General features: G+C 56.0%; 3 protein-coding genes across 3 annotated transcripts; all 3 read right to left on the bottom strand.

Annotated features, from left to right (window-relative positions):
• Positions 1–1,724: 1,724 nt before the first annotated feature.
• Positions 1,725–2,576, bottom strand: CH63R_04750 (uncharacterized protein; the record flags this gene model as incomplete). Its single annotated transcript, XM_018299725.1, has 1 exon — positions 1,725–2,576. One exon carries the CDS (start codon positions 2,574–2,576, stop codon positions 1,725–1,727), a length of 852 nt encoding a protein of 283 aa, XP_018160971.1.
• Positions 2,577–11,208: 8,632 nt separating this feature from the next.
• Positions 11,209–11,655, bottom strand: CH63R_04749 (uncharacterized protein; the record flags this gene model as incomplete). The annotated part of the gene is made up of 1 exon (XM_018299724.1): positions 11,209–11,655. One exon carries the CDS (start codon positions 11,653–11,655, stop codon positions 11,209–11,211), a length of 447 nt encoding a protein of 148 aa, XP_018160970.1.
• A 2,171-nt stretch (positions 11,656–13,826) lies between these two features.
• Positions 13,827–14,363, bottom strand: CH63R_04748 (uncharacterized protein; the record flags this gene model as incomplete). The annotated part of the gene is made up of 1 exon (XM_018299723.1): positions 13,827–14,363. One exon carries the CDS (start codon positions 14,361–14,363, stop codon positions 13,827–13,829), a length of 537 nt encoding a protein of 178 aa, XP_018160969.1.
• Positions 14,364–14,882: the final 519 nt, after the last annotated feature.

Here is a 14,882-nt window from a genome sequence, read left to right as displayed (position 1 = left end):
ACTTTGTAAGTGACACGAGTGACACTTCAACAACCTCAAGCCGGACGATGGGGAAGGGGAACGTCTGTTGGGTTTTCCGGAGCTACGGTGTCTCTTGCAGAGAATCTCATACTTTGCAGGGCAGCTGAGAGTCTTGCTGTACCAGGCTTGTCTAGGGACGTTGACAGTTGACGGTGGGGTTGACAGTTTCTCGAGCCTTGTCCTCCTTTTTTTCCCCCACGGCAAAAGAAGTGACTGCTAGATGGGTCGACGTCATTGAACACCGACACCAACGGAGAGATGTTCTTCCTTGCTAACAAAAGCGTGCCGGGGTCAATTTGTTGCCATAACAATGTCTTATTATCCATCAACTTATTATTGAATATCGGGGGTGGAGGAGAATACCGAGATCTATGCAGGCCCCCGGGGCTTCCCCTTTCTTCGTTCTCGTGGTCCGTCCTCAAAACCAATACTAGAAAGGCTCGCGTGGTGAGAAACCAGGCTGGATGGTAGGAATGGCATAATGACAGGAATGAATAAGCATGCCCATAATCGTCCCACCCCTCCCCCTTTCCCCTTTTATTTCTTTTTATTTCTAGGCGTCTCGAATATTCTCCGTGATTCCTGCAACAGACGTGTAAGCGGGGTTTCGTCGCCGTCGTTTTCGTCGTCGTCGTCGTCCACCCCCCTGCCTCCCCCCTTCCCCGCCCCCGCCCTCTCACCTCCGGGTCAGCATTAGCATAACCCTATTCCCGTCCCCCGAGAGTCTTCGGAGCATTTCTTCCAGCGAGGGGAGTGACAGTGCTTGCCGCGGCGGCACACTTCGCGACTCCACGACGAGGGAAAGCTTACGAGGGTATGGGGTGGAGAGAACCCAATGGCGGTACCAGGCAAAGACCCCCCAGCCTGCCTCGTAGGCATGGCTCTAGATGGTACTTGACGAGGAAGTTTTTTTCTTCTCTTTCTTTCTTCTCCGTTGCTGCCGGGGTTTTGTACATAGTTCTGTTCTATCAAAGTGGCAATCCTCCTCCCCCCCTCCCACTGGGACACACACGTGGACCAGGATGACAAGGTGTGTATAACATCAAGCGATATCAGATCGTCATCGTCATCCACTCCCCGTGGGCCTGGTATGCTAGTCATTGCATTCGTTCCTGATATGATCAAGGTTTAACTGTACAGTAAAGTCCATCTATAATGCAAAGCAGATCCCATAAGTTCCCACAACTACCCACAAACTCCCGTAATCCTCATCTCGCTCCTGTGAAAACGGTACCAACCTGATTCCTCATATCCTCATGCAACTTGCATGACCTGTTGCTGTGTCGTATCGCCTTGCCGGCTTCATTCATTTGTCCATCAAAACATCCTCCCCGTTGTTACCTGGTCATCAATTCATCATTGCTTTGTTTGTTGGTACATCGTCATCAACGCCCCGTGATGTCATCTCTCTTTCCGAATGTCAACCACGCATCGTCAGTTTCGTCCTCGGGCGCTCGTCTTTATCACTAGCTGACGGAACTTCTGATCTGGGGATGAATAGAGAGCCGACGTCAAGCTTGCGCGACCGGCGTCTATGGCCAGTCGAGCGTGCCGAGTGAGAACGGCAAAAGTAGAGACACTTCTGGTGTGATGCTCAAGTCAAGGCCACGGACGGAACGACAAAAGAAAAGAAAAAAAGAAGAAAGAAAAGACAAAGTGATCCTGATGAGGAGTGAGGGGGGCTCGGTCGTCGGCAGCCCTCATCAGAAGTCCTCGTCCATCAGACACCGATACCAAAAGAACGCACAGCACGCAAACACGGAAAGGGCACGCATGCTTCGTCCGCCCGTGATCTGCGCCATGTCGATCTCCTGCGGAGAGCGCGCCCTGCTCGCCTCCTCCTGACGATGACGACGACGGCGCTCCTCGTCGGCGAACCGCACGCGGTTGTAAGGGTCCTGAGGCTGCATACCGTACGTCGGCGGCGGCTGCCGCACTTGCCGCACCGATTCGGTGCCGGCGACGGCCGTGGCCTCAGTGCCGGCCGTGTTCACCGTGTCCGCGGTGCCGGGCGCCGGCGGCACTTCCATATCGGGCTGCCGCCGCGGTTGTTCGATATGCGGGAACGGTGGTGGTGGCAAGGGTGGCGGCGGCGACCGTGGCGGCCTTGGTGGTGGTATCCCCCGTCCGACGCCTCTGCTGTCACCGCCACCGCCAACACCACCGCTACCACCGACGCCTCCTGCTCGTTCTCCTGCTCCTCCTCCTTCTCGGTCCCGGCCACCACCTGCTCCGTCTGATGAGGATGAATAAGATGAATAGTTCGAGTAGATGGAGAACGAGCTGCGGTGAGGGTGGTGCTGGCCAAGGACGCCCGAGCTGGCTCTGTCGCTGGTTCGATCGCTGTTGCGGACTCGTCCGTTGTAGTTGAAGTCTCGAAGCCCGCGCTCGCCGCCGTGGCCGGGAGTCGGCTCCGCTCCTCCACGAGGAAGCCCGCCGTCCTCCTGCTGTTGCCGCCGCCGCTGCTGCTGCTGTTGCAACCCCTCTTGCATCTGCTGGACATGCTGCTTCTGCAGGACCTGGAGATCCTGCAGCTGCAAAGCGGGACGGTTCATGATGGACATGGACCTTGGGAAGGGGTAGGTAGGTGTGACCGAGAATGGCTTCGGGAGATGTAGGTCGCCAGGCGTGGGGGTTGGTGAATGCCTCCTTCTCGCCGGTATGTCGGGCCACCAGCGTGGCCAAGTGATGTCGAGAGATGAAGCGGGGATCCGTTTCCAACTAAATGGAGACTGTACTGACTCGACACCCAGGATGACTGACTGACGCCCAGGGCGGACAAGACGTACCTACTCACTTGCAGTTTCGCCGGTGAGTGAATGGGCAAGGCGGATGTCGCGCTTGTGCAGACGCGTGAGCGTCGGGTGGGTTGCCACGGATTGTTGACGACGACGCCATACACAGAGTTCGAACGAACCGTTGATGAGGAAAAGGTGACGCATCTCAGACCCGAAGAAACCGAGATTCCCCCCTCCTGCCCCCCCGCGCAAACCGACCTACCCAAGAGAGCCTCGCCTTTGGGGGCTGGGTACACAGTTTGGCTGAGCCTCAATGCCAATGCAGAGCGGCAGTGCACGGAGCATCCCTCTCCTATTTCCCTGTACACTGACAAACGAAATCCAGATTGACTTCGGAAGGAGGGAGGGGGAGGCTTTGGCTCAAGCTCCGCCTCCGCAGCTCCGGGCTCTGATGTGGGATCACGTTTCTTGCGGTCTCTTCGGTTCCGCACTCGTGCGGAGCGTAATAATAATAAAACCGAATGACAAAAGACAAACCCGAAAGAGAGTCCAAGTCGACAACTCTGCCCCTACGGACCCGAGAGCAAGCCAGCTGTTTCCATCTGCAATGTAGCGCATGTGTCCGTACAATGATACCAGTCCAAAGTTTGGTCTGCCGGGGATGGGTGGTATGTCAGCGACCGGTTTCTGCGTCCCTCGTCTCAATCTGTGCTCACACACATACGCGCACTCTCTCTCTCTCTCTCTCACTCTGTGTTTGCGTGCGAGTGTGTTAGTTATGGGTATGCATGTACGTTTGTGAGCGCAGCCTACAGATCTGTTAGTAAGTCGTGTCTTGATACCGCGAACGAGAGAGATCAAACAGTGAGAACTGGGATCCTTGTTGTTGAAGGCAAAGGGAAAGAGAAGAAGAAAAAAAACAGGGGGGGGCTACCCTGCCCGGCAATCCAACGTTTCGTGCAGACGCCGTCGTCTCGTGTGTATCAACCACGCTGCTTCCGAGTGACGATGTTGACACGGCGGGGCTCTGGGGAGATAGGGGCCCTGGAGAGATCGGGGCCGGGCGATGTCGACGACCATGACCGGCCGGACCAGGACCCATCAGCCAAAGCCATCGCGCCTGTCGGTTTCGGGAGGTTGGGATCAACCAAGGCCGGTTGTGCTGTGTAGCCCGAAGCTCGATGTCATTTTTGCCACTCCTCGAGTCAGTCGCGTCGGCAAAGAAAAATAGAAGCAAGAAAAAAGAAAAAAAAAGGCTTTTTGAATTTATTTTTCGAAGAACAGACATCATGACAGATGCCGCTTCGGCGATTGACGCAGCTTAGGGGCCCGGCACCCGATTGCCACGGCCGGTCACCAATGAATGCATGACTTCCACAGGATGGCCGGGCGTGTACCAGCATCCAAGTTGGGTGGCCTTCTCGCGTTGCAGCAAAGCCCGGGCATCGCAGCGCGGCAATAACTTGTAGAGGACTCCCCCCTCAAACCCCGCGTGATATGCCGTCCCCGTCCATGGTTTCGGAACATGGCCGACTGATCAGAGAAGACTGCAGCACGTACTCCCTGTGTCTTGCAACTGCCGATGTGAACAGACGAAGCACCACCACCACCACCACCAGCCTGTGGGCAATGCCGGTCCCTGGCACAGAAGGGAAGGGATCCATCGGGTCACGGACCACAGACCACGGACGGCGCGGCCATGGGCATATTGCTCGCGTCTCCTTTCGCTCAACCTCGTTCGTCATTGCTGATCAAGCAAAGCCGCGGGCAACCTGGTGTTCGTCTTGCATCGGAAGCAGGGCGGAATCGTGCCTACCGGCTTACCTCTGGTTGCTCATCGGCCCTAAGAAATGACACAGGCAGAGTTCGACAGACCCTGGCGCTGTCCCGTCTCCGAAGCAGACAGAAGGTAGCTCATTTCTGTCGCCTGAGAAGACGGCGCTGGCCACGAGCTCGCCGCCATTTCGGCCATGTCTGTGTGACGGCCGAGGTGTCAGATAATCAGGCCATCTGGACGGTCTAGCAGCAGATTAGACGGCTAGGGACGCATCCTAACCCTCCCCCCCCCCCCCCCCCCCCCCCCCCCCCCCTAGTCGTAGCCGAGGGTTGGGTACCCAGCATACCTTTGTGTGTGTGTGTGTATCTGACCCTTTAGGACGATGTGTCGTTGACAGGAGGTGGAAGGGTTTGTGCCGTAAATGGTCTGGACCGGCGCCGCGGCGCCCCATCGCTAGTCGACATGGCTCACCGGGCGTTGAATTTGGTTGGACTTGTATTGGTTGCACAAGCCTGGGAGGGAAACCAATAACAAAACAAAACAATAGGAGGTTTGCTTGGTCTAGTATGGAAGAAAGCGACATCCAGCCAGCACATCTGCCGCCTATCGAAGCGTGCATAGAGAAACGGGCGCAGTCCCACCGTCCACGTGAGTTCGTGCCCAAAGGCGCGGGTCCATTGCCGGTATGGCTGGCTGGATCCTGGGAACGGCCGTGGACCTGCCGGTGTTAGTCCGGTCTTGTGTGACTTGACTTCACTTGGCTTCTTCGGGCGGCCTGGCCACGAGGCGGGACTTGATCGCGCGTCGGATGGAGAGCTTCGGTACCAAGGGTGAGGTTCCCGTGGATTGGCCCAGTCCGACCATGGTATTGTTGGAGGCTCGTTGTCATACGAGGTAGGGGGTGGCGGCGGCTCGAAGTCGCACGAGACAGGTAGGACGGCCGGTAGCCACGTTGCCCAGCGCCAAACAACAGTCTGGACTCTGATATCGGACAACTGCCACGTCCTCAGGCTCCTAGAGCCGTAGAGAAACACAGGGGAGCCCTTTGATTCTTGTGCTCCGTGCAACGTCGGGCCTTGGACCGAGGCGGCGGATCAATGACAAAGGGGCATCAGCTGAGGAGCGGCCGATTCTCAACATCAGGGGAGACTGTCTTCTGACAGCTGCGATTGTGTTCAACACGATCGCTTCTGCCCTGTCCGTAAATAAGCCAATCTTCCATGAGTGTTCCAGAAACAACCCATCCCTGTAGTGCCAGATGGGGGGGGGGGGTTCCAGGAGTAAAGGCTCCATCTCTGCCCCCACCAAGGCCCCGAGGGAGAAGAAGTCCTAGACTCTAGTACGAATGGTCTCGTTGACCCAATTTACGAGTATTCTGAGTGAAACAGAGGGAAGGGAATGCGGTTCAAGGCAGGCCAGGGACATGATGACCTACTGTCCAGGTATGCGTGGGTTCAAACGCGTTTGGAATGAAGGTGGGGTACCTCCGTGGTTGAGATGACCCACGTCGTGACCGCCGAGCTGCAGTACAAGGGTACGCAATGCGAAGGCATGGCGAAGTAAGTACCTTAGGATGGGACATGGGAGCTTACTTCACCTCGCGCTCCACAGTCAAAGAGGCGAAGGAGGCAAACGCCCGCCGCGTCGTACGACGGAGGGGTGCCGATCGGCCATGTACACAGTACACACCGCCGAGAACGCCGCCTCCCCCCTTTAGGTGGTTTGCTCGGCGTATCAGATGGCGGTACAGTGTGTACCCGGCACCTCCAAGCCAAGGGTTGGCTGCAGACAAGCGACCAGGGGCCTCGCGGTTGCGAATCCGACATCAAAGAATGAGCAAGATGTGCCACGCGACCTTTTGTGTGCCGGGGCGGAGCGGGGATGACAAGAAGCGGTGTTAACGGACCCAAAGAAAGGGAGGGGAGATGTAAGAAGTTTCATGTTGTTTGGGGTTGGCTGACGGCACGGCTGAGATCAATAGCGGTAAATTTCGGCGCGGAGGGCGTAGTTCAAGGCCGGGCGGCGATTCTGTCTTGCTTTTAACCGAGACCTTGAGGACTTCACCACCCTTCGTTGCTCGGTTCGTGGCTCGTTCGTGGGTCGGCAGGCTCCCCGATGTACGTTTGGTATGTACACTAGGTTGATGAACTAGGTTTGCGTTACGTTAGGACGGCTGGGTTGGTCCGGAAAGCAGGACCTGTCATTCTCATGCGATGCGCCTGTTTGGAGGGCATCATTGGCTATCGAGCCGCACCGCTCGAGCTTCTGTTCGGGAAGCTCTGTCCGCTCCTTTGGGACGTCGTCACGCCGGGGTGTAAGCATGATTGCATGTGTGTGTGTGTGTGTGTGTGTGTGTGTTTGTCTGTCTATTGTCAAAGTGTTGTAGGCGGTCTGTCGGTCGCTCGCCTCAATCCGGCTGCAAAGTGTCTAGCTCCCCATCCGATGGAAGCAAATGTAGAGTAGCCTTTCGTTTGCCGGCGAGCTCGAAGTCCGGGTGTGTACAGATGTGTACTGCCGGGGAGGCCCGAACATCATTCGACATCCACGAACTATTGCATCTCCAATTTCAGCCACAGGGAGTCACGGGTTTCGCCCTGTGGTAATAAGGTATTTTAACGATTTCGCCCATGCTCCAGCAGCCTACAAACAAAGCATTGGGACGGGCGTGTGGTTTCTCAAGGGCGGCGGCACTCGCGTCGGTATCCGTTTCACGTCCTGTTGTTTCCGTTTGCGACTTGGTGATATCACGCTTGGCCGTCAGCGACCGAGAGGGCGTCACGACGAGGCCCCTGTTTTCCAACGCGGCGACCGAGTAGGTTGCAGCCAACGTCGCTGCGCGAACACAAGACAAAAATCGGCCGGCGGGGGGGGGGGGGGGGGGGCTTGGGCTTGGTGCATCGTTTTCTCGGGAATACGATGACTCGGGGGGTTGGGTAGGTAGGTGGTGGTAACTCTATCATCTGTCGTCGTTGTTCATGTGTACAAGTAGGCGGCGTCGGCGTCAGCTTTCACTTTTCCAGACCAGTCAACCATGTGCCAGCTTGCCAGCCTAACCCCAGCCTAACCCCAAAAATCCTTCTGGGCAAGGGCCCTGAACATCGTGTGCAAGCTTCCGTGTGGCTTGCCCGACCACGTGGCAATCTCCACAGCTGAGACGGCCAGGCCAGGGGGCTGGTGCCCGCCCCCCTCCCCCTGTTCACACTGACTTGTCAAGGTGTCGTCGTCCGCACTCCTCTGCAACCACGGCATACGACATCCCGGGTTTGTGAGCCGACTGTCAAGCCGACAAGAACTCGACGCCCGAAAAGCGGTGGTCGTTTCTCCTCGTGAGTGACCGGCCAGGTGCCAGACTGGGGTGGTTTGAATGCCTGCATGCCATGGGCACAGTACTAGCGCCTGCCCGCAAGGAGGATGCGCGCTTATCAATGGAGTCGTGTGGCGGACAGGGGCTTGAGGCGACAGGACGAACTGGTCTAAAGCCCTCAAATTGGGTGTTGCACATAACGAGACCCTGACTCTCGACACGAGGCGAGGCACGATGGTGGATGAAGGGAGAAACGCCGGCTCAAAACAAGCCTTGCGGAACACGCGTGGCTGCAGAGGAGGGAGGCCACCCCGGATCGTGACTGACGGACAGAGACAAGAAAAAGAAAAGCGTGCAAGCCCGCCCCCGTCACAAGAGATCCACGTGGGAGGATAAGGGGGCTGAGCTGGGGGCTGCTTGAACCGCGAGGCACAGTCTTACGATCTCGACACTAGCCTCGGCCTCTCAAAGCGGAACATGCCCCATTCGTGTCACTCTGGGCGTGTGTTTTGGCGTCACCTGCCTTGACCTTTTGACAGCCTGCAAACCACAGGCTTCCCTCATCCGCTCGGTGCCTAGCAACACAGTAAGTCTGCTCTGCCATTTCACGGTCCCTTAGGCACTTTCGCGCGTTGTGGGGTTCAGCTAACAGTTGCCAACGGTTGTTGGGGAGATGGATGTAATTGTTGTCTGTCACCGTTTTGATGACGGCCGAATTGTCCAGGACGGTCTTCGCTTAATCAACGAGCGAAGTGCTACCGTTGGCCATGATTCTGAGTCGATGACCACGCACCAGTCCTATGGCTGAGCTCATGGCCTTTTCGTTCTCGAAGACCAGCTTGGATATCTGCATGGCCACAGCGGAACGACGAACTGATCGATCGCTCGCTCTCACTAGGTAACTCCCCTGTGGGCAACACTACGAACCATGAGCAATGTTGTAATTCTACCAGGCGCGGTTTTCGGCTTTTCGATGAGGGTGAGGGATCAACCCGTCTCAGGTAGCTCTGAATGAATTCTAGTCGGATCGGAGGGTGAGTTTGAGAGAGAGAAAGAAAAAGAAAAAGAAAAAGGGGGGGGGGTCGTAATGGATGAGCTGAGCTGAGCTGAGCTGAGCTGAGCTGTCAGTGAGGCTTGCCGGTGACACGTCCACATCGCCGTTCAGCTGCAGTTTGATTCTTCTGCCGGCAAACCCACTCTATCGGCACATCGTGAGCCATGTCCTGGATTGCACCGGGCTCCTTACTTTTGCTCTTCCTATGAATCTCGCAAGACATCTATGTGACCTCAGCAGGGGTTTCAATTCCGCAAACTGGCACTGTGCTAGGCATCACGGCCCGCAAGCCGGCCAACTCGAAAACATTGGCCGCCCCTCAGGTCACCCCTTTGCGTTAGAAAGTGCAATGCCTATCGTCCAGGGCAGATACAGTAGTCAGTAACGCAGTGTGTGGTAGCTTCGTTCTGTAGATGGTGCGATGCTTGGCAGTTGGACCCTGCCGAGTTTCTTCGCGCCAAACCGCAGGCGACAAGGAGCATGTTCCCGGTGGGCTTCCCCGGGAAGCCTTGCCTGTGGAAGGCTTGATTATTTTGGGTCTGTTTTCCTGAACTAACGGCCGTCGTGTCGGAACACGTCTTGCTGGCCGTTACGGATGAAACGCGAGGCATGAGTGCGTGACGTTGATGAATGGTCATTGAGATGCTGGTGAATAGGAGGCTTTGACGGCTCCTCGAATAAGCCGAGGCCAGCCAGTGGTCTGGTACCCAATATTCACCTATGCATTGGTGCTTCGGGTCTGTGACAGGTACGATGTCAATCTCTGGTGTGCTTCGAACACAATCTTGTTAAATCAGTCGCGCCCGGCACCCGCGGGATTTCGTTCGATCTGATATCCGACTCGGGTAGACAGCAAGGTTCATGGTGAGCTAGGACTGCCGCGCAGACTCTGAGCTTACGCTGCTAAAAATGATTTCTCATACGTTGACATGGGTGGGAAGGCGGCCGGCGAAACGTCAGACGTTTGAACCCGAGGCTGAACTGGCTTGGGAGCGAAGTTATGGAGTCCCTGTCTCGAACAGACCTCAGACGGGAATAGACTGACCGTTGTCGAATAATTCTACACTACCTCTTCTGTACAAGAGTCCGCCCGTAGCCTTGGGTCGGAGTAGGGCCACTGTCGTACTGGCTTGGGATGCCGATGTTGAACAGTTTGGCCTACCACCGCCGCCTGCTATGTAGTTTTCGGTCGCAACCACACCCTGAAGCCTGGGTCTCTCCCTGCCTCGCTTGCTTTTCATCGCTTCCATGGAAGGCTTCCAGAAGTCCTTACGGAGCATTTAGTGGATAATCAGCGGATTCCAGACCCAGGCGGCGGTGTTCTCTTCAGGCCCATTCGCTCCGGTATCCGTGTACTTGTAGAAGATGCGCAAGCGGTAGCAAGCGTTTGCGGAGCATGTCCATCCATCAATCCTGTATTCATACTACGATATATAGCGTAGAGTTTTTATGGGACTCGAGCAGTACAACCTCGTCTGGGCCTCAATTCTTTGCGGATTGCTCGGATGGAAACCTACGTAATACGTGGTCAACTCGAGTCTATTACGCCACAGTAGGTTCAATGTAAACGTTTTAAGCCTTATCCAAGACCAGCAAGAGCTAATCAAAGCCGCGATACACACCTTTTGCTCAGTGTTCACCGGCTCGCTCCCCTGTCCAGGAGGGAACTCAGTGTAAATGTTTACACTGAGTTCCAAAGTGGTGTTCCCATCTCAGCTACGCGCCCTCATGGGGGATATGAAATAGCGCTGTGGCAGTTTCCGGAGCACGGGTACCAAGGTACTCAACCGCCGCTTGTAACCTAGCGCGCGGACGAACCTTTGTTAGGCAGTTGGGATGGTGGATCTGTTCTGGCAACGGCGTCCAAGTGAAAGTTTTTGGGAGAGCACGCCGGCAAGGCTCAAACCGCCAAGGGGAAAAGATCGGCGGCCAGGGACCAAGGGGCGAAGGCAACTTGGTCGGAAATAAGGAGCCACGAGGGGGGTCTCCATCGACAGCTCCTCAGTCATCACGGTGACTCCGAAGTCGATCCTATTCTCTCGGGAGCGTCGAGCTTGGCACACACCCGTCGGCCAAGCTTCACGGCGGCATCTTCCATGAACGATACGGAATGCGTACCGTACTGCACGCGGCATACTTCATCATGAGGAATGGGACAGCTGGTGTCTAGTACGGTCAATGGGTGCGGTACCGTGCTTGGTGGACGTGACGCTCAAAAGCAGGCCATCCGTGCATGATGTGATGTAGAGTGTAGCTCCCGCGCGGTGGAGTGCCGAAATGGCCCAAGGATGCTTATTGCCGATGCAAGTAGGAACTACTCTAAGATTTCACATTCTGCTTTGGTTGGCGGTTCTCTGCTGCGGTAGCGACCAGGCAGGTAGGCTCTATTAAATTGCCGTCCGTCTCGTTTCAGTCTTTCTTCTTCGCCGACGGGAAGAATGCCGTCGGTCTTGTCCAACGGGGGCGGAGCGGGTGGGTGGGTGGCCTTGTCGGAACTGACAGAGACGAGCGGAGTCAGAAAGTTCCTGTCGTACAGAAAGGTACACGGATAGACACCATATAGAGACAGACATTGGACGACTTTCGGCTTCCAGCGTGGCCATGCACCGGCGCCAGCCAGATTGGGCGAGGGTAATGTACGGGGAAGGGTTTCGTACTGTGCACCGAGGTTGTGGGGAGAGGGGAATGCCGAGCGAAAGAGGCCATACCGTGCTGGTTCTGCAGTTACGATACGGTATGGGTCGGCGGTCGAAGAAGTCATCGACCAGCATTCAGCATTCAGCAACAGCCGGGGAGCGCATGGGAGCGAAGGCGGGAGATGGTGGTGGTGCGGAGACGGACTGGCATTTTGGGTTTGGGATTGGGTGCATACAGGGTGGTAGTGAAGATCAACGAGCGCGCCTCAGCAAACAAAACAAGGCCACGCTGCACACAGGAGGGAAAAGAAGGAAAAGATGTGTAACGATTATGGAAAGCACAAAAAGAGAAGCACAACAATTTGGGATTGGGTGGTGAATAGCAGAGATGGGACAAGGATAGGGGTGGTTGCGTGGTCGTAGCTACGTGACGCCGCCCATGGACGGCATAGAACCCACCGCGAGTCCGCTGCGTGGTTGCAGGGAAGTAGTGGACCCAAAACGGCTTGGTTCGGTAGGAGGGATCCCTGAGGCCACGCGCCGATCTGTCGGCCAGTGGTGAGACTGCCAGCCTGCCAGGAGCCGGCCCCTGTTCCCAAGGCTGGTCCTATAGCTTGCTGGAGACACTGTACCTCACCATCACCCAAGCTTGTATCCGTACGTAAGGTAGTATCTGTATTCCAGGTCGTTTTCTGGCACAGTGCTAGTGGGGTGTGCCTTACGACGTACGCCACTGTTCCAGGAGCAATTGGGGCCCATTGGCATTCCGACCTGCCCGAGCCTGGTGTTTCGTTGATGCTGCCGTTGCTGCCGTTGCTGATGTGACGCACAAAACAGAAGGTGCCAGGCAAAGCGAGTTTTCTGTCATTTCGTTGCGGGATTCCCTTTGGCTTTTGTCTTTACCTGTTAAAGACAGAGGGAATTCTTGAAGATAAAAGAAAAGGGAAAGAACCACCCCTTGGGGGGGGGGGGGGGGGGGGGGGGGGGGGGGACACTGGAAACGACGAAATGGACAGAGATTTATGGAGTAGGCGGACATGTGTCTCGCGCAACGGGTACAAAAATGTTTTTATTTTATTTTCTTCTCTGGGCTAAGGATTCCTTTCTTATGTCTTTTCCAGCTTCATCCTATTATCCTTCCATCTCTCACACAGTTATGATTATTGCGCCTTTCTCTGGTCTGGTATCCGAAGTGTGTTCGGACATGCCTTCCGACGCCTTACCACTTTCTTCCTTCCGAGGCATCCACCATGCCTCGCACCCAGACACATCCCCGCTGTCTCCACTTCTATACACCCTGTCATCATTGTCGTCAGTGTCATTGGTCATCGAGCTGGGTACCTGCCTGATAGCATCTGTCGACACATGGAAGCCATGAGATGGAGTCCACCCGACGCTGTTTTTGCCGCGCCCCTCGTCATTTTCTCCGAAAAGTAGCAGTGAGATAACGATAGTATGATGTCCGTACCTGGATACGTACAGCACGAGCGCCGATCTTCTCATCGGCAATGTCTCTGTGTCTGTACAGAGTATCTGTACTTGTGTACAGAGTACCTGCCACCCGCATCCACCATCCACATCACTACGAGCAAACCATTATCCAATTGCAACGACATGGGCAGCGGCGTTGGATGCCTAACATCTATCATTCAACACCTTTTGGCTTTGCGGCATGCCTGTATTGTCGTCAGCCACCCGCCCTGTACCTCTCCCAGCGACCCCGGGGCGGGCGGGTAAGAGGAAATTTGCATCACCGCCTTTTCCATCACGCCCACCCAGCCTCACCCGTGGAACACCCACCCGTCTGTTTGTTTCTAGATATTGGATACGCCCGGTTGAACCACCTAGGTACACTACAGAAGTATTTGTATGCCAGTTGCATCTGTCAACACCGTGCCTAGGCCTGCGCATAATCCAACCCACACCCCCCCCCCCCCACACGGCTGCGACGAGAACCCCGCGTTTCCCGGTCTTTCGCGATGGCTTGGGGGGTGCAGGTTGCCCATTAGACTCGGATTTCAGGGCACGCTGTCGTGGCCTGCTCTGTGGCTGCTCCCTCGTAGAAGCTTACATCGTCCACTACCTATCACTGGTGTTCCCGTCTGCCCGACAGCAGGGTTAGGCGGAGAGGGTGGTTTGCAAAGACGATATCAGATGGCGAGGAACCCGAGCTATCCCTCCCTAGCCTGTCTTGATCATGCCGCCTGTCGCTTTTCCCTCCGCGCTGCGCAGCGACTCTTCCCCCCGCCACCTATCACTTCAATCCCGCTTCTACCATCGTAGGCCTTCCCCAGGCCTAGCCCGGTCCAAGGCCTCTGACATCAGAGCAGATGAGATGATGAGCACCCTTGGGTTTAGAAGCTACCCTTTCTCGGCCAGCGGCAGACAAAGAAGGTTTGAAGCACTCCCAGTCTCCCCAGAGAACAATATCCGCTCGTGAGAGGCTGCAGCGTGCCGTATCATGTCGAGCCATGGGGTATTTCACCAAACGACCAATGAGCGCGATCAGTCGCAAATGCTGCTTCGCATTGTGCCAGGACATGTCTTGAGTACACTGAGACGGAGCCTGCGGCTCGAGGGCTGGTGAAGCATGATGGGTTTGCCAGATACAGTAGGATTCGAACGTGGACGCAGGGTCGAGGGCTCTTCCGAGTACGGTTCGTTCAGCATATGACGCTGCATTAACAAGCCTCCTCGTTGCGTCGTTACCAATGAGTTGTGATAAGTTGGCCGGGCCTCTGACGGCAGGTTCAATCGACACGAAACGTCTAGCAATGACGCATCCGCGCCGTGTCTGCCTCTTCTTCTGGGGACTCGGCTGGGCCGGACGCATGATGAGGGAAGAAGGCCTCATATGCAACCGAAGGTTACGACATAGCGGATGTTCTGCCTGTAGTATCCGATCAAACGACACGCAGCGGTGCCCCAAAATGTTCCAGGGACGAGACTGCAACGGCAGTGGCGGAGGGTTGCCGCCGCTTACCTGTCTCGCGCAAAGAGAATCATGATCGCTCCCGTTTCCTTAAAAAGAAAAGGCCCGAGTGTCAAAAGTCCGACATCACGAGCCGGCTATCTATGTGGCCTTTCGAAGCGATTCGACTAACGTTGTGACAACTCTCTTAGAGCCCCGTGTGGATGGGCGGGATTTTATCATCAACAGCAAAAAAACGGGGTTTTCTGCTCCTCCATTCCATTCTTCTTGCTTCCTCCCGGGAATTACATCGCCCAAATTAACCCCTTTGAGGTCTGACTACGACGTGGTGTTGTTTCTCTCGTCGAAATATATTTGCAGAGCCCTCCATCGATCGGCGAAGACGAAGCCGCACAAAAGCCAGCAGCCACAGCCGTCGTG

Source organism: Colletotrichum higginsianum, chromosome 3 (genome assembly GCF_001672515.1).
Source record: "Colletotrichum higginsianum IMI 349063 chromosome 3, whole genome shotgun sequence".
NCBI lineage: Eukaryota > Fungi > Ascomycota > Sordariomycetes > Glomerellales > Glomerellaceae > Colletotrichum > Colletotrichum higginsianum.
Note: the sequence above shows the minus strand (reverse complement) of the source record. Positions and strands in the feature narration are given on the sequence as shown.